The sequence below is a fragment of the Salmo trutta genome, chromosome 3, assembly GCF_901001165.1.
Source record: "Salmo trutta chromosome 3, fSalTru1.1, whole genome shotgun sequence".
In the NCBI taxonomy this organism is placed as follows: domain Eukaryota; kingdom Metazoa; phylum Chordata; class Actinopteri; order Salmoniformes; family Salmonidae; genus Salmo; species Salmo trutta.
In genome coordinates, this window is record NC_042959.1 from 69,214,107 (window position 1) to 69,241,469 (window position 27,363).

At 47.1% G+C, this 27,363-nt stretch overlaps 1 protein-coding gene across 5 annotated transcripts in view; it reads right to left on the bottom strand.

Annotated features, from left to right (window-relative positions):
* The window catches only part of LOC115186165 (FH1/FH2 domain-containing protein 3), a 235,378-nt gene that overhangs the window by 22,736 nt on the left and 185,279 nt on the right, over positions 1 to 27,363 (bottom strand). For 2 of the 5 annotated variants that reach the window (XM_029745885.1, XM_029745886.1), the window contains exons 6-12: positions 10,268 to 10,362; positions 7,733 to 7,844; positions 6,655 to 6,749; positions 6,221 to 6,364; positions 5,720 to 5,976; positions 2,019 to 2,096; positions 1,350 to 1,616 (exon numbers count right to left, since the gene is read on the bottom strand). In XM_029745885.1, coding sequence (XP_029601745.1) covers positions 1,350 to 1,616; positions 2,019 to 2,096; positions 5,720 to 5,976; positions 6,221 to 6,364; positions 6,655 to 6,749; positions 7,733 to 7,844; positions 10,268 to 10,362 — 1,048 coding nt within the window. The remainder of the gene's footprint in view (positions 1 to 1,349; positions 1,617 to 2,018; positions 2,097 to 5,719; positions 5,977 to 6,220; positions 6,365 to 6,654; positions 6,750 to 7,732; positions 7,845 to 10,267; positions 10,363 to 27,363) is intronic. The other 3 variants (XM_029745888.1, XM_029745887.1, XM_029745889.1) reach the window with 2 other exon arrangements.

Below are 27,363 nucleotides of genomic sequence, written 5' to 3' on the forward strand. Positions count from 1 at the left end.
CTCTTTCTTTTTTTTGTGTGTATGCGTGCCATCCGGGATGGATGATAGAAGCAACATAAAATAAAACACAGCGGACAGGAAAATGTAGCAGCCTACTGGGCACCTGGTGTTAAACTATCTTTAAAAGGCCCAATGCAGACGTTTTTATCTCAACATCAAATCATTTCTGGGTAACTATTAAGTACCTCACAGTGATTGTTTTTCAGTTCAAATGGTCAAAAATAAACAAAAATAGCTTCTTAGGAAAGAGCAATTTCTCAAGCAAGAATTTAGCTAGGACTATCTGGGAGTGGTTTGAGTACGGAGGGGAAAAATGAAAACTAGCTGTTATTGGCAGAGAGGTTTGTAAATCTCTTTCTTATTGGTCTATTAATAAAGTGGAGCCGGTTCAGAAGGGAAACCCCAGTGTGGTGACATCAGCAGATATTGCACCAATTGGATTCACACTATACTTCCATTCAGTCTATTTAAGTTGACCAGTTGTACACATTCTTCCTGGATGCTGGATGGCACGTGAATGCATGCCATCCTGATTCTGGTATCCCACCAGCACCCCAGCCTCCACCTGTGGGTTCTGTGTTTCTTCCTTCAGGGGATTTGATACAGCATGTCGTGCTCACTGCCTGCAGTTATTTGATCATCTTCATATGACGCTTGGCTCTGGCAGTGAGCCAGCCTGAAGGAGCAGAGCCCTAATGCCAAGACTATGCATTGTAATTTTTTCTAACGAATGGTTAAATGTACATGTGGTGTTTCATTTCTGAAACTCATTTACCGCCTGGTGATGTCGCCAGGCAGGCCAAATCATCCCATCAAAACAGGCGGAGATTTCAGGCCGTCTTTTCAATCAGTTTTACACTAAAAGGGTATTTTCATTATTTTCACAATTTCACAGTATTATTCCAACCTCATAGTGTGGAAATATATATACAACACAGGAAAATCAAATGTTTTACTGCACTGGGCCTTTAAAGGCCAAAGGAATGCCGAGGCAAGCTAAAGATGTGTTCAACTGGACACAAGCTAAAGCATACATAACATGCGTGAGGAAGACCATCTACAAGTGCCTCGTAGGCCACGGAAAGCAAATATGACTCGACAACACAGAATCTGTCTGACACGGTAGACATTAACACTGTCTATACCCCTGTCCAAAAGACATTCAGTACGGCAGCTTCTCAGCCAAGTGGATTGTGAGGGAGCAAGCCAGGCAGACATGAAGACACAGACACCAGTGTTGAGGGATGACAGTGTATATTTAAGAGTTGGGGAGGTATTCCTTCATAGTGAATGTAATGCCAGAGGTGAAGTAGTGAACTGTATAGCTCCTGTTGCTGCTGCACCTCTACCTGTAGCGCTGTTGTCTGGCCACGCCCCTCTCAACACACTCCTCGGCCCCAGCAGAGGCAGACACCTGGCTCAGGTCCACGTCAGGGGGGAGGGGGAGGGGCTTGGGCGGTTGGAGGTAGGACTGACTACGTCCCCTCGAGGGGGAGGAGGAGCAGGAGAGGGAGGAAGAGGAGGTTACAGAGGTGCTGTGCTGTTGGCCCAGAGGGTGGGCAGTGCCTGGCAGTCTCCCCCAGCCCAGCGCTATGACCAGGGAAGTAGATCTGGGACTGGGAGAGACATCCTGGGGGTTAGAGCAAGTGTTTCTAGGGGGGGTGGACACAGGGGCCATAGGGCTGGCCATGGCCACACTCGCTCTCTCTCTCTCTGAGGCGGCTGAGGCATCAGGGATGAGGTTGACCATACAGTGAAAAGGAGAACACAAGCTAGAGGAGTCCTCTACTGCCTGCACGGGCACCATGCTAAAACAACAGAGTAACAGAGCAAAGGGGAGGACAAAGGGGGTGGGGTATATCCAAGGGGAATACATTACACGTTTCCAATAACACACCCATACAGGGTTAACAACACTATCTATCGTCCAGTAAGGGAGAGATGGATGGAGGACAAGACTGAAAGAAAGACACGGAAGAAGAGGTTCTATTGGGAGAAAACCTGTTTTCCTGAAATACCTGTGGAAGCCCTTTCTAGTGGTCTCATCATCTTCCTCATCCTCCTCCTCCTCTTCCTCCTCATCCTCTTCCTCCTCTCTGAAAAGGAGGGGTGGAGGGATGGATGGAGGGGAGGGGAGGGAGAAAATAGACGGGAAAGAGTAGAAAGAGGAAAAGGAGGAAAAATTGCAACAGACAACATGAACAAAATACAGTAGAAAACTGTCTAGAAAAAGAGACAAAGAACTGACAGACAGAATGCAGTACACACAGCACGTCCTGTCAAAACTGACAAGGGACGTAAAAATGTGTACACAAGGCAGTATAGTTCAAAGAGGTTCATAGCTTTTAGTTAGTATGTCCTCATTTAATTCATTACATACAGTGCTTGATAACGTTAAAAAACTGCATGAGAACTGACTAAATCAATGTCAGCTAACCATCTGGCATACACCAGCAGCTCTGGACCAGCCAGTAACATCTTAGGGACCAGTAACGGTCCCCGGACCAGAGGTTGATCAATGATCATAGTGTACATCCCAAACGGCACCCTATTCCCTATATAGTGCACTACTTTTGACCAGAGCCATGTGGGCTTTGGTCAAAAGTAGTGCACAGTGTAGGAGAATGGTGTCACTTGGGACACAACCATTGACTAGACTGTGACTGTGTGGTCATATCTGGAGGGTTTTAATTGATAAAGGATTGTCGCATACATCATATGCATACGAGAGTTTTTCTAGTCCCATTGTGCTGTCAAGTTTCCTCTGACCCGCCCGCCTGTGTTTCATTACAGATATGGAAAACACTGATCTTCAAAGGCGGTCTGAATTTCCTGTGTGTGGTGGACTGGACTGGTGGGAGTCAGTATCATATAACCCTCTGGGTTCAATTGAACTATCTGCAGAACCGAACTGGAGCGCTAGCAGAAATGCTAGCAGAAATGCAAGTTAAAACGAACTGTCATTACTAACGGTGGACAGTATGATGCTGTGTGTGGCAGGGTGAAAAGTAGCCATCACACTGTGCCTTGACTTTCCCACCCCTTGACTTTTTCCACATTTTGTTGTGCTACAGCCTGAATATATTTTTTTTAACAAATTGATTAAAAATGAAAAGCTGAAATGTCTGAGTCAATAAGTATTCAATCCCTTTATTATGGCCAGCTGAAATAAATTCAGGAGTAAAAATGTGCTGAACAAGTCACATAATACTTTGCTTTGTGTGCAATAATAGTGTTTATGTCACGTTCTGACCATAGTAAGATGTTATTTTCTATGGTAGAGTAGGTCAGGGCGTGACAGGGGGTGTTTTTCTATGTTTTCTATTTCTATGTTCATGTTCTAGTTTTGTATTTCTATGTTGGTTTTGTTTGGGATGATCTCCAATTAGAGGCAGCTGGTCCTCATTGTCTCCAATTGGAGATCATACTTAAGTAGGGTTTTTTTCCACCTGGGTTTGTGGGAGATTATCTTTGAGTCAGTGTATGTTTCACCTCTGCGTTACGGTTTGTTGTTTTTGTCATTCAGTTTATTTTTTTTGTCATTCAGTTTATTTATATGTATTGCATAGTTTCACAGTGTAAATAAAATGTGGAACGACACACACGCTGCACTTTGGTCCGCTTCTCCTTTCGACAACTGTGACAGTTTAACATGATTTTTGAATGATTACCTCATCTCTGTACCCCACACAAACACTTATCTGTAAGGTCCCTAAGTAGTGCAGTGAATTTGAAAAACCTATTTAACCACAAAGACCGATAGGTCAAAATAAAAAAGCCGACATTGAATATCCCTTTGAGCATGGTGAAAATTAATTACACTTTGGGTGGTGTACACCCAGTCACTACAAAGTATGAGGCCAATGGTGACTTTAAAACAGTTACAGAGTTTAATGGCTGTGATAGGAGGAAAATGAGGATGGATCAACAACATTGTAGTTATTCCACAATACTAACCTAATTGACTGAGTGAAAAGGAAGCCTGTACAGAATAAAAATATTCCCAAACATGCATCCTGTTTGCAACAAGGCACTAAAGTAATACTGCAAAAAATGTGGCAAAGCAATTCCCTTTTTGTCCTGAATATAAAGTTTTATGTTTGGGGCAAATCTAATACAACACATTGTACCAATCTCCATATTTTTAAGCATAGTGGTGGCTGCATCATGTTATGGGTATGCTTATCATTTTTCAGGATAAAAAATAAATTGAATGGAGCTAAATCCTAGTTCAGTCTGCTTATCACCAGACACTGGGAGATTAATTCATCTTTCAGAAGGACAATAACCTAAAACAAGGCCAAATCTACATTGGAGTTGCTTAGCAAGAAGACAGTGAATGTTCCTGACTGGCCCAGTTACAGTTTAGACTTACAAATCTGTTTTAAAATCTATGGCAAGACCTGAAAATTGTTGTCTAGCAATAATTAACAACCAATTTGACAGAGCTTGAAGAATTTTGAAAAGAATAATGAGCAAATGTTACACAATCCAGGTGTGGAAAGCTCTTAGAGACTTACCCAGAAAGATTCACAGCTGAAATCGCTGCCAAAGCTGCTTCAACAAAGTATTGACTCAGGGGTGTGAATACTTATGTAAATTAGATATTGCAGTATTTAAATTTCAATACATTTGCAAACATTTCTAAAAACATGTTTTCACTTGGTCATTATGGGGTAGTGTGTGGAGATGGATGAGAGAGAAAAAAAATGTATTGACTTTTGAATTCAGGCTGAAACACAACACAATGTGTAATAAGTCAAGGAGAATGAATACTTTCTGAAGGCACTGTAGTATAGTTTTACATCATTGGTCCTTCATCTTGAAACAGGAAGGTTATGAGTAAGGTTTGTAATGACTGTGATATGTGGTTGCCTTATTTAACTTAGTTGAATGCACTGACTGTAAGTCACTCTGGAGAAGAGCGTCTGCCAAATGGCCAACATGTTTAAATGTAATGTACCTGTGGTGGCTAACAGAGAACTTCTTATCATATTAGATGTACTATACTGTACTATAAATTCAATAAACTCTCCCTCAAAGGGAAACATGACTTGTGACAGATAGGACACATACAGGGATGCATCCCAAATGGTACCTTTACTGCCAAAAGTAGTGCACTACATAGGGTGCCATTTGGGACACGAGCACAGTAATAATTAATAATAGCTCCTAATAACCAATAATAACTCCTAATAATTAATAATAACTCCTAATAACTCCTAATAACTCCTATCACTGTTTAGAGAAGCTTCCTATTTCCTTCAGCAGCTCCACGAGGTCACAAAACATTGACAGTCTGAAGATGAATCTAAACGTCACTTTGAAACAGCAGCCCATGGTCTGTCTCTCTTGTATTACTATATAATGACATTCTTCATTCATATTGGCTCTGGTTGGAACACACACATCTGTCTAAGACTGTAACGTAATACAACACTGGCAGTCAAACCCTTTCCTGTTCTGAACTGTATCGTGGATCCAGAATCATCTGTGTGTTTTCCAGTTCCTCACAGCTGACTTCTCTGGGTAGTGAAGGAAAAATAAACCGAACAATTTCAGCTGACCATTTAAGATCATATTGGCAAGTTTCAGTTAACAACAGAAGCAGGGATATGCTTCTCCCTTTAACCCATTCACACTTTCTACCCCTCCCCCTCCCCTTCTCCTGTTTGCCCCCCCCCCCCCCCAACACCCACTCTCCTCTGCTCCAACTCACCTCTCGCTGACGTCGTCGATGCCCTGGCCTCCGAAGGGCAGGAAGCTACCGTTGTGTCCCCTGTGAGAGTGAGGGCTGCTGGGGGAAGCGGGGGCCGAGGTGAGGCCTCTCCCGTTCTGGAGGGAGTGTCTCCGGCTTCGTCTCCTCTCCAGGCCTCGCCGGTCGTTGGTGCCCCCCACGCTGGCACGCCGCCGGTTCTTCCGACCCACGGTAGGCGGCTGGCTCTCGTCGTCCCCGTCCTCGTGGCGCAGAGCAGTCTAGAGGCACAACAGGGAACAGTTAGACTAGCAGGGGACATGAGGTCCCTAGCAGACATGGGTCAACACTTTAGGACTATTCCATTGGTCCCATTGAGGACCAACTAAATCAAGCTTGTCAAGTATTTATTTGTATATTTGACCAAGTTTTGCACCTATAGCGCTCTGGTAGTGTTTCTACAACAAACTAGTTAAGTGGCTAAGCCAGGAAGTGAATTCCACTAAGCCGAGGAGGTGGAGGTACCTCGTAAATGTTAAACTGCTCCATGAGGTCCAGGTCTGTTCCCTTCCTGCTACGGTGTCTCTGAGACATGGCCTCCATGCCCTGCTCCTCCAAACAGTCCACCACGTCATAGAATGAGTCCTGGTCAGGCAGGCCTGCTAGAGTCTGAAACAAACACACAAATGTCATGATTTGGGAGGGGGAGAGAGAGAGAGAGAGTGAGAGAGAGAGGGAGAGAGAGAGAGAGAGAGAGAGAGAGAGAGAGAGAGAGAGAGAGAAAAAGAGTTGTAAAGAGAGAGATGTAGAGAGAGATGTATTTCGAGAGAGAGAGAGATGTAGAAAGAGAGAAAGAAATAAAAGACAAAGAGATGCGAGTCAAATGTAGAGAGAGAAAAAGATGTAGAGAGAGAGTGAAAAAGAGATGAAGAGAGAGAGAGGAATAAAGAGAGACCGACCTTGTTGATGAGGGTCATGGCATACACCAGCAGCTCTGTGTCCACCCCATCCTTCTCCTCCAGAATCTCCATGGCATTGGACCACAGCTTATAGCCTGCACCACAAAGCATTCACCACACATTCGGTCCAAAGGTACCACAATCCAACTATGCTCTGCATTCAAATTAACCATATATATATATATATATATATATATATAAAATACACTTTGAATGGAACCATATGGATATCAGGAGTAGATCATGTAATATTAGACTAATAGAAGCTGAAACGTAATGCTATCAGTAGTAGATCATGTAATATTAGACTAATAGAAGCTGAAACGTAATGCTATCAGTAGTATATCATGTAATATTAGACCAATAGAAGTTGAAACAGTAATGATATCAGGAGTAGGTCAATTAATATTAGACTAATAGCAGCTGAAATGTAATGCTATCAGTAGTAGATCATGTAATATTAGACTAATAGAAGCTGAAACAGTAATGATATCAGTAGTAGATCGTGTACAGTTGGACTAGTTGGAGTCAGCTCAAGTGTCCTGAACAGTTTCCAGGGTAGTAGTAGCAGTGTGTGTGTGTGTGTGTGTGTGTGTGTGTGTGTGTGTGTGTGTGTGTGTGTGTGTGTGTGTGTGTGTGTGTGTGTGTGTGTGTGTGTGTATGTGTGTGTGTGTGTGTGTGTGTGTGTGTGTTTGTGTCTGTGTGTGTGTGTGTGTGTGTGTGTGTGTGTGTGTGAGGCAGCGCTGCAGTCAGACAGTGGGGTCATGGACCATCTCAGTCTCACCAAGAGCTCCTGGTATCAGGTTCTCTCTCCTTTACACTGCCACAGCAGTGATAGGCTTAGACAGAGTGGAGACACACACACCTCCCCCCACTACTGGAGAGGACACAATGTGGAGCTTTTACAGAGGCAGGTAACTAAACCCCACCAGAGGAGAGAGTTACAGTCTTCTTCAATAAACACACACACTTACCTCCCGTGGTGTCTACAATGTGTGTGTGTGGTGTTTGTGTGTGGTGTGTGTGTGTGTGTGTGTGTGTGTGTGTGTGTGTAGGGTAGTGGTCTGGTCTTTCCTACCTCTCTTGGTGTCCACGGTGTTGACAGCATGGATGAGCAGGGCAGTGTTGGGTTCAGTGTACTCCACAAACACCAGTAACAGTTTCAGAGCTGTCTTCACTACCAGACGGAACTACACACACACACACACACACACACACACACACACACACACACACACACACACACACACACACACACACACACACACACACACACACACAGTCACACACACACACACACACACAGCAGAACAGGTTTTATGCACCAGGGACCATACCAATCTCCTGCATGTTATAACTGTATAGGCGCCATAACATCCTTGGCATCAGTGACTAACGAGGTGCAGCATGCATGTTAACCACTGATAGGGTTTAAATGTGACCAACGAGGTGCAGCATGCATGTTAACCACTGATAGGGTTTAAATGTGACCAACGAGGTGCAGCATGCATGTTAACCACTGATAGGGTTTAAATGTGACCAACGAGGTACAGCGTGCATGTTAACCACTAATAGGGTTTAAATGTGACCAACGAGGTGCAGCGTGCATGTTAACCACTGATAGGGTTTAAATGTGACCAACGAGGTACAGCATGCATGTTAACCACTGATAGGGTTTAAATGTGACCAACGAGGTGCAGCGTGCATGTTAACCACTGATAGGGTTTAAATGTGACCAACGAGGTACAGCATGCATGTTAACCACTGATAGGGTTTAAATGTGACCAACGAGGTACAGCATGCATGTTAACCACTAATAGGGTTTAAATGTGACCAACGAGGTACAGCGTGCATGTTAACCACTGATAGTGTTTAAATGTGACCAACGAGGTACAGCGTGCATGTTAACCACTGATAGGGTTTAAATGTGACCAACGAGGTGCAGCGTGCATGTTAACCACTGATAGGGTTTAAATGTGACCAACGAGGTACAGCGTGCATGTTAACCACTGATAGGGTTTAAATGTGACCAACGAGGTGCAGCGTGCATGTTAACCACTGATAGGGTTTAAATGTGACCAACGAGGTACAGCATGCATGTTAACCACTGATAGGGTTTAAATGTGACCAACGAGGTGCAGCATGCATGTTAACCACTGATAGGGTTTAAATGTGACCAACGAGGTACAGCATGCATGTTAACCACTGATAGGGTTTAAATGTGACCAACGAGGTGCAGCATGCATGTTAACCACTGATAGGGTTTAAATGTGACCAACGAGGTGCAGCATGCATGTTAACCACTGATAGGGTTTAAATGTGACCAACGAGGTACAGCATGCATGTTAACCACTGATAGGGTTTAAATGTGACCAACGAGGTACAGCATGCATGTTAACCACTGATAGGGTTTAAATGTGACTAACGAGGTACAGCATGCATGTTAGCCACTGATAGGGTTTAAATGTGACCAACGAGGTACAGCATGCATGTTAACCACTGATAGGGTTTAAATGTGACCAACGAGGTACAGCATGCATGTTAACCACTGATAGGCTTTAAATGTGACCAACGAGGTACAGCATGCATGTTAACCACTGATAGGGTTTAAATGTGACTAACGAGGTGCAGCATGCATGTTAACCACTGATAGGGTTTAAATGTGACCAACGAGGTACAGCATGCATGTTAACCACTGATAGGGTTTAAATGTGACCAACGAGGTACAGCGTGCATGTTAACCACTGATAGGGTTTAAATGTGAATAACGAGGTGCAGCATGCATGTTAACCACTGATAGGGTTTAAATGTGAATAACGAGGTGCAGCATGCATGTTAACCACTGATAGGGTTTCAATGTGTCATTACATAGTGCCCAATAAGAGGTTTTCCTGCTCTGACAGCCCTGAGTGGTTGAGATAATGGCCTGATAGAGGATGTATAGGAAATAAGGGAACAGGGATTGTACTTGTTGGGGTGAATAATGCCGAGGCATGGTACAGCCAGAATGTAAAGCCAGAAAAGAGAAAGAAAGACAGAGAAAGACAGAGAAAAAAAGGAAGGGATGTGAAGATCTGTGTGTAATAAAGTGAGTGCCTGAACGGGACATGATCAAAAACATGCTGTGTGTTACACTTGGCCAGGAAGAAGGAGCAGAGGAGAGAAGAATCGGTTAGAGCAGGAAATACAGAGACACTCTCGCCCAGAGGAGAAAGAGGGAGAGAGAGAAATACAGAGATAGAAAGGACAGAGATAGAGTGGGCAAGAGAGAAAGAGAGGACAGAGAGAGTGAGAGAAGGAGAGAGGGAACAGAGAGAGAGAAGGAGAGAGGGGACAGAGAGAGACAGAGAGAGAGAGAGAGAGAGAGAAAGAGAGAGAGAGAGAGAGAGGAGAGAGGGGACAGATAGAGAGAGAGAGAAGGAGAGAGAGAGAGAGAGGAGAGAGGGGACAGATAGAGAGGGATTGGAGGAGAAAATAGATTGACCTGGCCATCAGAGGATTGGGGAGAGCTGTCACAACACCAAGGAGGTCGGTCTTGCATGTTTTACAGTTGTTTTATGGTCAAATGCAAAAGTACAATAATATTTCCTTTGCAGGGAACTTCGTACTGTACCTTGGATCCAACGAGTGTGTAAAGCCATTGGACGGTTTCGTTGTGACTTATGAGGCCGTTCATTCCATCCACATACAGCATGATCTGTCCCAGAGCTGGAGAGAGACAGAGAGAGAGAGTTGAATTGAATTGAGAGAGAGCGAGAGCGAGAGCGAGAGCGAGAGAGAGAGAGAGAGAGAGAGAGAGAGAGAGAGAGAGAGAGAGAGAGAGACAAGGAGAGAAAGAGAGAGAGATGCTTGTTTCTGCAGCTCTGTGTTTGGTTACAAGAATGGGCCTGTTGCACATGAACCTGATGAGTTGTCATAAAAATACCAGGGAACAAATGAAAGATGGGGCTAGTTCTGTCTGTGCCATGGCAGGCAGTGCTGCGGCTCTCCCTCCCCTCTTCCTCTATCTAGGTTAGACACACATCTGCCATTCCAGTTATGTTATTCTCTTCTTTTTGCCACAAGACTGACTGCACAGACCCATATCCATCTGTCCTGCACATCACCCCCAAGAGTGGGAAAAAACTTCCTCACTGATGTTTCCCTATCCTCTTTAGAATTCTATAAGCCTCTAAAGAGAGTGACTCATGTGAGGAACAGTATGTTGGACCAGTTAGGAAGAGATAACTAACTCTTTAGGAGAGAGACAGCAAGGACATCACCATAGAAACACAACACCAGACATTAAGAAAAATCCCCACTTCTCATAATACCAAATCCAATGAATGAAATGAGCGAGGGATGAAAAGTGAGGGGGGAGAGATAGAACTACAGAACATCAATAGTGGCAGACAAGGGATCTTTTCTTTCCTTGACATGTAGATAATGCTAACCAGATTGTCACTAATGTTGGAGTGCCTCTGACCTAGCTCCAGCTGCACTGCAGACATACACTATGAGGACACAGACAGATTCCCCCATTCATGCAAAGTTACCAACACTGTATGAGCAGAAAGTTCAACAACATCTGATATGAACACAAAGTGAAGATATCCATTCATTTCAAATTGCTATGAAGTCAAAATAATGATATTCCAAATAATGACAGACATGATCTACAGTTGAACCAAAGCCAGATAACAACAGAGAGATATACTGAACAAGTGTGTTCTTTCTTTTACTGGGTTGTTCTCATCTGCCGTGTCTAACTGTCTGTGTGATGGAGGGTTCTGTATCTATAGGCGGTTGCTAAGTGTTCAAATAATTAGCAGAGCCCAGTTGACTGTGGAAACAACGACATGTTGATCGACACAACATGCACACAACCACTGAATATTAGGAGAATGGAACACATTCCAATCATACTTGGATAAGACACATTCCAGTCATGCTTGGATAAAATACAATTCAGCCATGCTTGGATAAGACACATTCCAGCCATGCTTTGATAATACACATTCCAGTCATACTTGGATAAGACACATTCCAGTCATGCTTGGATAAGATACATGCTAGCCATGCTTGGATAAGACACATTCCAGCCATGCTTGATAAGACACATTCCAGCCATGCTTGGATAAGACACATTCCAGCCATGCTTTGATAAGATACAATCCAGTCATGCTTGGATAAGACACATTCCAGCCATGCTTTGATAAGACACATTCCAGTCATGCTTGGATAAGACACATTCCAGTCATGCTTGGATAAGATACATTATATCCAATGCTTGGATAAGATACATGCTAGCCATGCTTGGATAAGACACATTCCAGCCATGCTTGGATAAGATACATTCCAGCCATGCTTGGATAAGACACATTCCAGTCATGCTTCGATAAGATACATTCCAGCCATGCTTGGATAAGACAAATTCCAGCCATGCTTGGATAAGATACATTCTAGCCAATGCTTGGATAAGATACATGCTAGCCATGCTTGGATAAGACACATTCCAGCCATGCTTGGATAGGATACATTCTAGCCATGCTTGGACAAGGCACATTCCAATCATGCTTGGATAAGACACATTCCAGCCATGCTTGGATAAGACACATTCCAGCCATGCTTGGATAAGACACATTCCAGTCATGCTTGGATAAGATACATTCCAGCCATGCTTTGATAAGACACATTCCAGCCATGCTTGGATAAGATACATTAGAGCCATTCTTTGATGAGACACATTCCAGTCATGCTTGGATAAGATACATTCCAGCCATGCTTGGATAAGATACATTCCAGCCATGCTTGGATAAAGTACATTCCAGCCATGCTTGGATAAGATACATTCCAGCCATGCTTGGATAAGATACATTCCAGTCATGCTTGGATAAGATACATCCCAACCATGTGTCATAAGATTCGATCATGCAGGAGGGGTGAAGTCAGGCGCAGGAGACTAAGGTACGTGGGAAAACACGTTTTAATGAATACAGTCCAAAGTGCCGAAAAACAAGGCAGGGTACAGAACTCAAACGATAGGTAACAGCCCTAAATCGAGTCGGGACGCAGCCCAGCAAACCCTAATGCCTAATACGAAACGGCAGAGGAAAATCAAATCCCCAACCTCCACTAAAATGACACGAAACAATCCCGCACAATCCTAAACCAAAAACAGACAGACTAAATACCCTCACAAATGAACTAACTCAAAACAGGTGCTAACAAAAGCAGACATCACCAAAAGAAAAAGAAAAGGAGATCGGTGGCAGCTAGTAGGCCGGCCGCCGAGCACCGCCCGAACGGGGAGAGGCGCCACATTCTGTGGACGTTGTGACAGTAACCCCCCCCCCCGACGTGCGGCTCCCGCAGCGCGCCGATGCCGGCCTCGAGGACGACCCGGAGGGCGAGGCGCAGGGCCATCCGGATGGAGGCTGTGGAATTCCCGCAACAGTGATGGATCCAAGATGTCCTCCACCGGTACCCAGCACCTCTCCTCCGGGCTATACCCCTACCAGTCCACGAGGTACTGCAGGCCCCCTACCCGACGCCTGGAGTCCAAGATGGACCGGACTGTGTACGCCGAGGGACCTCCCGCACCTCAGCGTCCTGCAGTGGACCAGCTACCACCGGCCTGAGGAGAGACACATGAAACGAGGGGTTAATCCGGTAATACGAAGGGAGCTGCAATCTATAACACACCTCGTTTATTCTCCTCAGGACTTTAAACGGCCCCACAAATCGCGGACCCAACTTCCGGCAGGGCAGGCAGAGGGGCAGGTTCCGGGTTGAGAGCCAGACCCTGTCCCCCGGGGTAAACACGGAGGCCTCACTGCGGTGGCGGTCAGCGCTCTCCTTGTGCCGTCCCACAGCCCATTTAAGGGATTCCTGGATGGTGCTCCAGGTCTCCTTAGAGCGCTGTACCCAATCCTCCACCGCAGGAGCCTCAGTCTGGCTCTGATGCCAGGGTACCAGGACCGGCTGGTAACCCAACACCACCTGAAAGGGCGACAGGTTAGTAGAGGAGTGGCGGAGAGAGTTCTGCGCCATCTCGGCCCATGGCACGAACCTCGCCCATTCTCCCGGCCGGTCCTGGCAATAGGACCGCAGAAACCTGCCCACATCCTGGTTAATTCTCTCCACCTGCCCATTACTCTCGGGGTGAAAACCTGAGGTCAAACTGACCGAGACCCCCAGTCGCTCCATAAACGCCCTCCACACTCGGGACGTAAACTGGGGACCTCAATCCAAGACGATGTCCTCAAGCACCCCGTAGTGCCGGAAGACATGAGTAAACAGGGCCTCCGCGGTCTGTAGGGCCGTAGGAAGACCGGGCAAAGGGAGTAGACGGCAGGACTTAGAGAACCGATCCACAACGACCAGGATCGTGGTGTTCCCCTGAGACGGCGGGAGATCCGTGAGGAAATCCACCGACAGGTTGGACCATGGCCGATGTGGAACGGGGAGGGGCTGTAGTTTCCCTCTAGGCAGGTGTCTAGGGGCCTTACACTGGGCGCACACCAAACAGGAGGAGACATAGAGCCTCACGTCCTTCACCAAAGTGGGCCACCAGTACTTCCCTCTAAGAGCCCGCACTGTCCGCTCAATCCCTGGATGACCTGAGGAGGGTAGCCTGTGCGACCACCGGATCAGTCGATCACGGACACCGAGCGGAACGTACTTCCAACCCGCGGGACACTGAGGTGGAGTAGGTTCAGACTGAAACGCCCGCTCAATGTCCGCATCCACCTCCCAGACCACCGGTGCCACCAGACAGGAGGCTGGAAGTATGGGAGTAGGGTCGATGGACCGCTCCTCAGAGTCGTGGAGACGAGACAGTGCGTCGGCCTTGGTGTTCTGGGAACCTGGTATGTACGAGATAGTGAACTGAAATCTCGTGAAAAACATAGCCCTCGCCGCCCGGATGTACTCCAGATTACGGTGATCAGTCCAGATGAGAAAAGGGTGTTGCACCCCCTCAAGCCAATGTCTCCACACCTTCAGGGCCCTGACCACAGCTAGCAACTCCCTGTCCCCCACATCATAGTTACGCTCCACCGGACTCAGCTTCTTAGAAAAGAAAGCACAGGGGCGAAGCTTCGGGGGCGCGCACGAACGATGTGACAGCACAGCTCCAACCCCAGCCTCGGACGCGTCCATCTCCACTATGAATGGCAAAGAGGGGTCCGGATGCGCCAGCACTGGGGCTTCGGTAAACGGTTTTCAGCCGACAAAAGGCTCCGTCCGCCTCCGCCAACCACTGCAGCCGCACCGGGCCCTCCTTCATCAGTAAGGTAATGGGGGCCGCCACCTGCCCAAAGCCCCGGATAAACCTCCGGTAGTAATTGGCAAACCCGCGGGCAGCCAGCAGGTTGTCCAGTCTGATGGACAGATCGATGAGCTGGTCCAGGGTGATGGTAGTGTCCCGACATGCCAGCACCCGGCGGACGTCCTCTCTCAGGCTATAACGGTAGTGATCAATCAGGGCCCTTTCATTCCACCCCGCTCCAGCGGCTAGGGTCCGGAACTCCAGGGTGAAGTCCTGGGCACTCCTCGTCTCCTGTCTCAGATGGAACAGTCGCTCACCCGCCGCTTTGCCCTCCGGTGGATGATCGAATACAGCCCGGAAGCGGTGGGTGAACTCCGGGTAATTGTCCCTAGCTGAGTCCGGACCCTCCCAGACGCCGTTGGCCCATTCTAGGGCTCTTCCCGTGAGACAAGAGACGAGGACACTCACACTCTCCTCTCCCGAGGGAGTTGGGCGAACGGTCGCTTGGTACAGCTCCAGCTGGAGTAGGAACCCCTTACACCCAGCGGCCGTCCCATCGAACTCCCTCGGGAGCGCGAGCTTAATCCCACTGTGGCTGGACTCCGTCAGCGCTGGTAGGGGCGCAGGGTGTCGAGCAGCTGCTGGCGTGGGTGGGGGAGCGCTTCTCTCCCAGCTCTCCAGATGCGCCAACACCTGGTCCATAGCCGTACCCAGGCGATGGAAGATGTTGGCGTGCTGGGTAACCCGTTCCTTGGCGCTTCTGCTCCTGCTGACTCCATGATTTTTCCGGTGCGGGATTCTGTCATAAGATTCGATCATGCAGGAGGGGTGAAGTCAGGCGCAGGAGACTAAGGTACGTGGGAAAACACGTTTTAATGAATACAGTCCAAAGTGCCGAAAAACAAGGCAGGGTACAGAACTCAAACAATAGGTAACAGCCTTAAATCGAGTCGGGACGCAGCCCAGCAAACCCTAATGCCTAATACGAAAGGGCAGAGGAAAATCAAATCGGTAGCAGCTAGTAGGCCGGCGACGACGAGCGCCGAGCGCCGCCCGAATGGGGAGAGACGCCACCTTCTGTGGACGTTGTGACACCATGCTTGGATAAGATACATTCCAGCCATGCTTGGATAAGATATATTCCAGCCATGCTTGGATAAGATACATTCCAGCTATGCTTGGATAAGATACATTCCAGCCATGCTTGGATAAGATACATTCCAGCCATGCTTGGATAAGATACATTCCAGCCATGCTTGGATAAGATACATTCCAGCCATGCTTGGATAAGATACATTCCAGCCATGCTTGAATAAAACACATTCCAGTCATGCTTGGATAAGACACACACACACAAACACACACACACACTGCTGGTGTGAGAGAATGGTCAGGGACAGGGACATTACTCTACCCCCACTTTGCAATAAATCAACCAAGCAGGCCCAGAGTCTTCAGACAGACATGGGCCTCAAACAAAACACAACATTCAGCGGAGAAGAAGTGTCTGTCCAGTCCAGTCATCCCTCAGTTTGTCAGACAGTCACAACTGAAAGGGAAATACTGGAGCAGCCTTGCTCACCGGACCCTGACACCACTTCCATTTGTAACAGGAGACATAAATAAGGATCATAACAGGAGCTAAGGGACCTCTATGGGAGGGCACTAAAAATGCACCCTGGGCTTCAGTCCGTTGAGGAGGGAAACAGAAAAGGGGGGAGAGGATGAGAAAAGAGGGTAACAAATAGCCGTGGATAGGATTGGATGGAGCAAAGCACAAAAAAGCTTCCTTTTTTTAGGGGGTTGGTTTGTTATAGGCTAAGAGTGAAATGCTCTGTGAGTTAATATTTGAGTTAAGTTCAAGCTGCAATATGTAAGTTTTTGGGGCGACCCGGACAAATTCACATAGAAATTAGTCTAAGAAGTGGTAGATCTATGTGCGCAATGTCGATGCTTCCCATTCTTAAGTTTCAGCACCACTTTACACCACTATAGACCACAGGGACCAGCACCACTTTACACCACTACAGACCACCGGGACCAGCACCACTTTACACCACTCCACACCACCGGAACCAGCACCACTTTACACCACTATAGACCACCGGGACCAGCACCACTTTACACCACTACAGAACACCGGGACCAGCACCACTTTACACCACTACAGACCACCGGGACCAGCACCACTTTACACCACTACAGACCACTGGGACCAGCACCCCTTTACACCACTACAGACCACCGGGATCAGCACCACTTTACACCACTACAGACCACAGGGACCAGCACCACTTTACACCACTATAGACCACCGGGACCAGCACCACTTTACACCACTACAGACCACTGGGACCAGCACCACTTTACACCACTACAGACCACCGGGACCAGCACCACTTTACACCACAGAGACCAGCACCACTTTACACCACTACAGATCACAGGGAACAGCACCACTTTACACCACTACAGACTGCCGGGACCAGCACCACTTTACACCACTACAGACCACCGGGACCAGCACCACTTTACGCCACTACAGACCACAGGTACCAGCACCACTTTACACCACTACAGACCACTGGGACCAGCACCACTTTACACCACTACAGACCACCAGGACCAGCACCACTTTACACCACTACAGACCACAGAGACCAGCACCACTTTACACCACTACAGATCACAGGGACCAGCACCACTTTACACCACTACAGACTGCCGGGACCAGCACCACTTTACACCACTACAGACCACCGGGACCAGCACCACTTTACGCCACTACAGACCACAGGGACCAGCACCACTTTACACCACTACAGACCACCGGGACCAGCACCACTTTACGCCACTACAGACCACCGGGACCAGCACCACTTTACACCACTACAGACCACAGGGACCAGCACCACTTTACACCACTACAGACCACCGGGACCAGCACCACTTTACACCACTACAGACCACCGGGACCAGCACCACTTTACACCACTACAGACCACAGGGACCAGCACCACTTTACACCACTACAGACCACCGGGACCAGCACACCTTTACACCACTACAGACCGCCGGGACCAGCACCCCTTTACACTACTACAGACTGCCGGGACCAGCACCACTTTACACCACTCCACACCACCAGAACCAGCAGCACTTTACACCACTCTACTGGGCAGAGCACCAGTTGCTCTCTCTGTAACTGTATGTTGACATAGAAGATAAACAGGGGGTGAAAACACCCAGTATAAACATACATCATGCATCTAAGGCAGGACAACTAGTTGTGTCTGTCTGTCAGTCTGTGTGAGTCTGGTTGCTGACAGAGGAGAACAGTCTGGAAAGCCATGAAAGAGAAAGTTCAAATGAGGAAGAATACTTGTCATGCATGTGTGTTTCGGGACAACATTTATTTCTGATCAATGTAAAATCCTTTTGCAATACTCAGATTTTCATATTCATCCGCAAGTACTTTTCCATACTCTATGTCACTCGAGCAGAGTATCAGAAAGAGAAAAAATAAAGACTATTTGAACTCAGGTCTGCCTCAGAGCACAGTGCTGGGTGCCAGTTTGTCATTGTGAGGAGTCAAAACGTGAACTGTTTGGAACTACAGTGGAACTACAAGCAGAGGTCTGCAGACCAGACCCAGGCGGCTACTGTTGTATGCTTCCCAGTCTGTCTATCCCATCCCATGCGTGGGGGTAGGACACATGATGAATGTGCTGCCTGCTCCGTTTGGGTCCAAGATTCCCAGGTGCAGCTGTACTGTTTGTCTCGTTGGCCATGTCCCAAATGGCACCCTATCCCCTGCATAGTGCACTACTCTTGATTCGAGCCCTTTGAGCCCTTGTAGTGCGGTATGTAGGGAATAGGGTGCCATTTCACACGCAGTCTGTCTGTCTGTCTGTCCATCCACTGTTGCTGCTGCTTACCAATCAGGCCTATTTACTCACAACATGTCAGGGTAGAACATTCCACACACTCCTCCTCTCTCTTCACTGGAACGATAGAAGTGTGTATGTGTGTGTGTGTGTGGGGGGGGGGGGGGGGGGGGGTTGTTTGTTCAGAAGAGTGTGTCAAAGCCAGAGGAGAGAGCAAATGTAGACAGACAGACAGACAGACAGACAGACAGACAGACAGACAGACAGACAGACAGACAGACAGACAGACAGACAGACAGACAGACAGTGCCTGCCGTATCAAAGCAGACCACATCAGAGTGTGCTTACTAAAACATGATTAACCCTCCTGGGTCAGAGGAGACTGAAGCGAGGGCCTGCCCATCCTCTCCTGCAACTCACCCACTCTGCTATGACAGTGGTGCTGACAGAGGAGTGACTAGAGTAACGAGTTAATATACAGCTGTTCAACCAGCGTGACTTTGTAACAAATTCCTACAGTATGTGTTGTCACAAGGGATCTGTGCGGCTTGTGAGAAGTGGATTATAAAGTGAGAATGAACGAGCCGCCCAACGATGCGAAACACGTCAAACTTTGATTTCTCTCTCTCCATATCAAGAATTTGGTGTCAGGTTACATATGTTGCATGGTTGTGTTCTCAACGAGGAAACTGGTTCCATCCGTCTTCCTGTTCTAACCACCGATCCCTCCAATGAGCGTAACGTGTCCCACTGCAAAGCAAACATAAGAGCTCTAAAGCCTACGAAGATAACCACACGTTGACTTCAAATGATTGATAATGGTCATGACCTTAGCTTGGTACCTCTTAGGCCACATGGGTATTTTAAGTTGGTAGCTGACCTTTGACCCACAATGTTATTCTAAATGTCTTATCTGTGCAGCACACCTGTGCAAACCAGACCACAGTACCCATCGACTGAACTACCAGTACATTCACAGGAATGTCCATTAACGACAGCTAGGTGAGAAGTGACTGGTCTCTAGTGAGGCTCTTTATGCCTGTGGATACAGAACATCAATGTTCTCTTTAATGACAGTACACACCTTATTGACGTTTCAGAGTAGCAACAATCAGTAGAAAAGCTGAAAGATTCATGGAACAAAACATCATGTAAAAGACTGTACTAGGCGTAGCAGCTACATTAGGAGACTGGTGGGAAATGGTTTTAGGAAACATCAAATCAGCAATCACCTGATAACTTCTGAGAAGTCCCAGCAACTGAAAATTATTTCCACATCATTGTGAATCAATTACCCATGAAACAGACCTGGAAAAAACTATTGGGAAACCACAAAAAAAGTAAGTTGCATATTGCAGCTGTGGTGGCTATTGTTGTTGTGATCATAATCATTTCATAATGGCTCACTTCCCATTCCAGGTCACCTCCCACGCAACTTAAAAAGCAAACGTGGAACATTGCAGAGAGAAATGTCAAGAATAGAGCAGACCCGATACCTTATTCTACAAGTGAGAAAGGCATGTTCTATATAATGTATTTCTATCTGAACGTTCCATAACGTTATGTCCTGCTGAGCGTTCAACAACATTGGCCCTGCGTATTGTACTGTAACGTGTGATCGTTACCGGCATGAGGAGCAAAGTGGAGCTATAGAGGTGAACCTCCTGATCCTGTCATGAGGAGCAGAGTGGAGCTATAGAGGTGAACCTCCTGATCTTGTCATGAGGAGCAGAGTGGAGCTATAGAGGTGAACCTCCTGATCCAGACATGAGGAGCAGAGTGGAGCTATAGAGGTGAACCTCCTGATCCAGACATGAGGAGCAGAGTGGAGCTATAGAGGTGAACCCCCTGATCCAGACATGAGGAGCAGAGTGGAGCTATAGAGGTGAACCTCCTGATCCAGACATGAGGAGCAGAGTGGAGCTATAGAGGTGAACCTCCTGATCCAGGCATGAGGAGCAGAGTGGAGCTATAGAGGTGAACCTCCTGATCCTGTCATGAGGAGCAGAGTGGAGCTATAGAGGTGAACCTCCTGATCCAGACATGAGGAGGAGAGTGGAGCTATAGAGGTGAACCTCCTGATCCAGACATGAGGAGCAGAGTGGAGCTATAGAGGTGAACCTCCTGATCCAGGCATGAGGAGCAGAGTGGAGCTATAGAGGTGAACCTCCTGATCCAGACATGAGGAGCAGAGTGGAGCTATAGATGTGAACCTCCTGATCCAGACATGAGGAGCAGAGTGGAGCTATAGAGGTCAACCTCCTGATCCAGGCATGAGGAGCAGAGTGGAGCTATAGAGGTGAACCTCCTGATCCAGACATGAGGAGCAGAGTGGAGCTATAGAGGTGAACCCCCTGATCCAGACATGAGGAGCAGAGTGGAGGTATAGAGGTGAACCCCCTGATCCAGACATGAGGAGCAGAGTGGAGCTATAGAGGTGAACCTCCTGATCCTGTCATGAGGAGCAGAGTGGAGCTATAGAGATGAACCTCCTGATCCAGACATGAGGAGCAGAGTGGAGCTATAGAGGTGAACCTCCTGATCCAGACATGAGGAGCAGAGTGGAGCTATAGAGGTGAACCTCCTGATCCAGACATGAGGAGCAGAGTGGAGCTATATAGGTGAACCTCCTGATCCAGGCATGAGGAGCAGAGTGGAGCTATAGAGGTGAACCTCCTGATCCAGACATGAGGAGCAGAGTGGAGCTATAGAGGTGAACCCCCTGATCCAGACATGAGGAGCAGAGTGGAGGTATAGAGGTGAACCCCCTGATCCAGACATGAGGAGCAGAGTGGAGCTATAGAGGTGAACCTCCTGATCCTGTCATGAGGAGCAGAGTGGAGCTATAGAGATGAACCTCCTGATCCAGACATGAGGAGCAGAGTGGAGCTATAGAGGTGAACCTCCTGATCCAGGCATGAGGAGCAGAGTGGAGCTATAGAGGTGAACCTCCTGATCCTGTCATGAGGAGCAGAGTGGAGCTATAGAGGTGAACCTCCTGATCCAGACATGAGGAGCAGAGTGGAGCTATAGAGGTGAACCTCCTGATCCAGACATGAGGAGCAGAGTGGAGCTATAGAGGTGAACCCCCTGATCCAGACATGAGGAGCAGAGTGGAGGTATAGAGGTGAACCCCCTGATCCAGACATGAGGAGCAGAGTGTAGCTATAGAGGTGAACCTCCTGATCCAGACATGAGGAGCAGAGTGGAGCTATAGAGGTGAACCTCCTGATCCAGACATGAGGAGCAGAGTGGAGCTATAGAGGTGAACCTCCTGATCCAGACATGAGGAGCAGAGTGGAGCTATAGAGGTGAACCTCCTGATCCAGACATGAGGAGCAGAGTGGAGCTATAGAGGTGAACCTCCTGATCCAGGCATGAGGAGCAGAGTGGAGCTATAGAGGTGAACCTCCTGATCCAGGCATGAGGAGCAGAGTGGAGGTATAGAGGTGAACCTCCTGATCTAGGCATGAGGAGCAGAGTGGAGGTATAGAGGTGAACCTCCTGATCCAGGCATGAGGAGCAGAATGGAGCTATAGAGGTGAACCCCCTGATCCAGACATGAGGAGCAGAGTGGAGCTATAGAGGTGAACCTCCTGATCCAGACATGAGGAGCAGAGTGGAGCTATAGAGGTGAACCTCCTGATCCAGACATGAGGAGCAGAGTGGAGCTATAGAGGTGAACCTCCTGCTCCAGAGTCTGGTCTTTGTTCTGTAATACTGAAGCAGACACCCATCAATAACTCCAGGAGAGAGTAATTAGAAGAGCATGTGAGGCCTGAGCCTGTACAGACCAGGGCTCCTTCCCTTCCTTCTGCCTGCCTGCCTCAGACACTGATGTCATGCCAAAAATGTGGGCCTTCATCGCTAGTAATCAAGAGCAGGTCTATAGTTCTGCAGCGCCTCACACAAAGGACAACAATAACATAGCTCAGTTTAGTTCGGTCCCCCGGCCTGCCCTCCCTGCATGTGGATTATCAAGTAATGAGAGGCTGGCAGACAACAGCATGCCTTCAAAGAGCTGTGATTAGAATTTAAATGGATGGAAGGCGTTGGGAAGAGAGAGAGAGAGTGAAAAAAGATGTTTACATTATGTGTACCCGGGATGGAACAGAATTTTGGGGGGGAAGTGTTCAATGAGCAAGCCCTGGCATCTGGTCTTCAGTCTCTCACTATAGATCTTTCAATCAACTTAGTCTCTCTCAGAGGCTGTGACTGCCGGTGCTTGAGGTGCATTGACCTGTAGGGGAAGCACAGAGCCAGAGGGGGGAAAAGAGACTACTAAGCCGAGGCAAGTCGAGCTATACTGCACTGGCCTGGTTACACTTTAACCCTTGTTGCTGGAACCGTGCTAGAAAGGAAATAAAATAAGCCATCCAGTATGGTTTGGGTCGGCACAATAGTGAATAAGCCATCCAGTATGGTTTGGTTCGGCACAATAGTGAATAAGCCATCCAGTATGGTTTGGGTCGGCACAATAGTGAATAAGCCATCCAGTATGGTTTGGGTCGGCACAATAGTGAATAAGCCATCCAGTATGGTTTGGTTCGGCACAATAGTGAATAAGCCATCCAGTATGGTTTGGGTCGGCACAATAGTGAATAAGCCATCCAGTATGGTTTGGGTCGGCACAATAGTGAATAAGCCATCCAGTATGGTTTGGGTCGGCACAATAGTATGATAAGGGTATAAGAAAGGAGACAGAGACAGAGAGAGAGAGACACTTGGGTTGGTCCCTGTGACGAGAGAGAGAGAGAGAGAGAGAGAGAGAGAGAGACAGAGAGAGAGAGAGAGAGAGAGAGAGAGAGAGAGAGAGAGAGAGAGAGAGAGAGAGAGACAAGGAGAGAGAGAAAGAGAGACATTTGGGTTGGTCTCTGAGAACACAGCTCTGGCCTTGAGAGAGAGAGAGAACCAGAGGCAGGGGGAGTCTAGCCACTGAGGTCTGGAGGAAGCCTAGTTTTCAGGCTTCTCCCACTCCTTTAACCACAGCAATTACACTCCAAAGCCCCAGGAATGTCCAGGAAGTGCCTCTCTACCACCAGGAAGAGGAAAGATCCATTCCAGGGTTAAGGTGACGACAATAAACGTGAGGGGCCTGACTTGAAAAGTCCACTCTTACGGTGCAGAGCTCCCCCCCCTCAACCAATCCTCCCACAAAATCCTTCTTCACCCTCCCACCCTCCAGTCAAACCCTCTTTGGCTGCTTGGATTCATTTATATTTCACATTTCACCAAAAACTGGGTCAGCCAAACTTTCAAACTGTCTGTCAGCAAGCAACATTTATTTTAGAAGGGCTTTTTGGGTCTCTGGCCAAATCATTATCCATTACAATACAACTTGTAACAGTCTCTTATCTGATTCTGCTCTTCATTAGCCCTGCATTGCACACTGCACTCACGGCTCTGCAATGTGCCGGCCCATACCGGAGAACGCAGGCTTTGCCAGAAGTGCTTAAACCATGGTTTTTATTACACTTACAGAGCTGAAGGTTTCTTATACTAGGCTATCTGGGAGTGAAGGCTGGCTGAGAGAAATACCAAGACTGCCTTCCACTTGGGCTCTTTTTTACTCTAGATGATGTGTGAGGTTTTTCCTCACTGGGCCCAATGAGTTAGTCTACGTTTGAGAGAGGACAGATTTCCTTTTGCTGCATGTCTGCTATCCCTCTTTCTCTCCTTCGTCTCCTTCTCCGATTGGGTTTGAATTTAGAATCTCTCCCTGGTATTGAGACAGCTTTATTACTTGGACCAATTAAATCCCCCATTAAATGTTCTGCTCCAGTGCCATAAATTCACTGGGACCTCTTCATTAGATTTAGTCAATCAGCAGCCCTCCTACTGATCACTGAAGCCATTATAGCCATGTTGCCTCAGCCAGTTCAGAGCTAGCACAGAGCTAATGGAAAGCTTGCACAAAGCTATGAATAGCAGAGCACAGACCCAACACAAAGCTAGCACAGAGCTAACACAAAGCTAGCACAGACCTAACACAAAGCTAGCACAGAGCTAACACAAAGCTAGCACAGACCTAACACAAAGCTAGCACAGAGCTAACACAAAGCTAGCACAGACCTAACACAACGCTAGCACAGACCTAACACAAAGCTAGCACAGAGCTAGCTACCTGCCAACCCCTACAGTAAAAAATCAACAGGGAGCTAGGGGGAGGCCATGCTCCCCATTCTCAGACGCCCTTCCAGTATTTTATGGTAATTTACGGTTAGGTCTATACAGGCACAAATTCAATCAGTCTGTGTATCCCCAAAAGACACACAAACAAGCAAACAAACAAAATGAACTAACAGCAGGAAGTGAAGGATGGAAACCGTGGAAACTGTTCCAGAGCTCTGTTGAGCCAGGTCTGGCCGTCTCAGGGTCTTACTGAGAGGTGCTGTACAACAGGCAGAGGGTGCTGTCTGAACAGACAGCCAGGCTCTAGCACACATCTCAACGTTACTGTGGTTCAACACACAGGCAAAGGGAATCATTGTAGTATTATTGCAGTAATGGGACTATGATAAGCATTCTCTCTCTATTGAAGTTGTCACGACTTCCACCGAAGGTGGTTCCTCTCCCTGTTCGGGCGGCGCTTGGCGGACGGCGTCGCCGGCCTGCTAGTCATCACCGATCCCTTTTTTCTTTTCCGTTTGTTTTGTCTGTGGTTCTTTCACACCTGTTTTTCATTTGCCTTAATTTTTGTTTGTATATTACCCCTGTTTGCCTGCCTAGGTTTGTGCGGGATTGTTCATTGTGATGTTGTTCGCTAAGGTTGTGCCTTATTGGTTAGCACGTATTATTCATAGTGTGTATAAGTTTAGGAGCGTTGTTTTTTGTTTCCCTCCTTCCATGAGTAACTGGTTTTCTCTGTTGTTAAGAGCGTTTGTTTTGGTATTGTATCTGACCTGTATGTTTATGGGACTTGCCTATTAAATACGCATCTCGGACATCTCTGCTCTCCTGCGCATGACTCCTTCACCCACCTCTACACAATCTCGTCACAGAAGTAAGTCCTGCATTGGAAAGTTGGCTGGCAATGGAAAGTAAATTAGTAAGGCTAAGACATTTGAGCTGCTGGAGTGGGCCAAACTGATGTACAGTACTTTGCCTATTCCAAATGGAGAACTCATTGGAGAATAGAAATTGCATGAAATGCACTATCCTTGTAAAATGAACTGAAAGATGAGCTGTGGTAAATTCTTACAGCTCTTCTGAGAAAAGTGGTGTGATTGGCTCTGGATCGACCGCCATATGCTGAAATCCTACCCAGGAAAGTCGACTGCTAGGCAGCATCGAGAGTACAGCAACCCTCTGTTAATATGCTGTGCAGTGGCCGACTGCCTGTTTTACTGGTCAAGTTGTTTTCCTTTTCATTTAGCACATGAATCACAAAAGTGAGACTATCTGACATGAGGGGTGATAAAATCAACTTGATATCAAAATAAAGTGTGAAACATCTTTCTCCAAGTATGATTAGTTCAGATACTATGATCAGCGTCCAAAATGTGTCTACGTACTATATGGAAGACATTCAATAAACTAGTCTGCAGCAGCCCCTTGGCTTACTGAAATCACACTAGAGGTTGAAAACATTGTCCTGGCCTTGTGCTGTGAGCAATAGTAGCAAATCAAATCAAATGTTATTTTATTTGCCACATGTACCGAATACAACAAGTGTAGACTTTACAGTGAAATGCTTACTTAACGAGCCCGTATCCAACAATGCAGTTAACAAGTAAGAAAAGTAACAAATAGATTAAAAGAAAATAGTAACACAATAAAATAAGACAATAAAAGAACATATTAGCAGTCAGAATATATAGGTCAGCAGTCAGGAGGGGTTGAATTGGGTTCAGATGCTGGCTGTCTGCTGGTCCGTGGGGTTGAGGGGGAGGGAGTGCGGGGGTCTGACAAGGGGGGAGGTGGGGGAGACTGTAGTCAGAGAGGAAGAGAGGTCCAACTCGGTTGGAAAATCTGTCTCCCTCTAGCAGGTGGTGTTTTTTTATGGTTTCTTCCACCAAAAAAGTTTTTTTGTATGGAGGTCAATGAGAGACTCAACATTTTTTCAACTAAAAAATGTATGGCTTATTTGCTCTGAGGTTAATTTGATCAAATAGAAGTTTTGTAATGCTTAAGTTGTTATGAGTGTACTGGTATAGGCACTGTAGGACAGATGACATTCCAGCAACTTTGAGAAAAAACACTTTATATCGGAGTTGTCTCGAGATGGCAATCCATATTCATGGCATGAGGCTAGTAGCATAGCATCTATCTCCATTGAATACAGGTGGTTGACGTCAAGAACCCTCATCAAATATTCCAAAAAGGATTACAATAATGAGATTCATCCACCAATCCAAAGAAAGGATAGGTGGGCGCTAGACAGCCCGCCGTGCCGCTTTAATCTATGCTGTAGTTCATACACAGCCCCCAAAATCTCTCAGGACCAAACAAACCTTGGAACACCATTAAAACCACTCACAGCACCTGAAATCCCTCAGGACCAAACAAACCTTAGAACACCATTAAAACCACTCACAGCACCCGAAATCTCTCAGGACCAAACAAACCTTG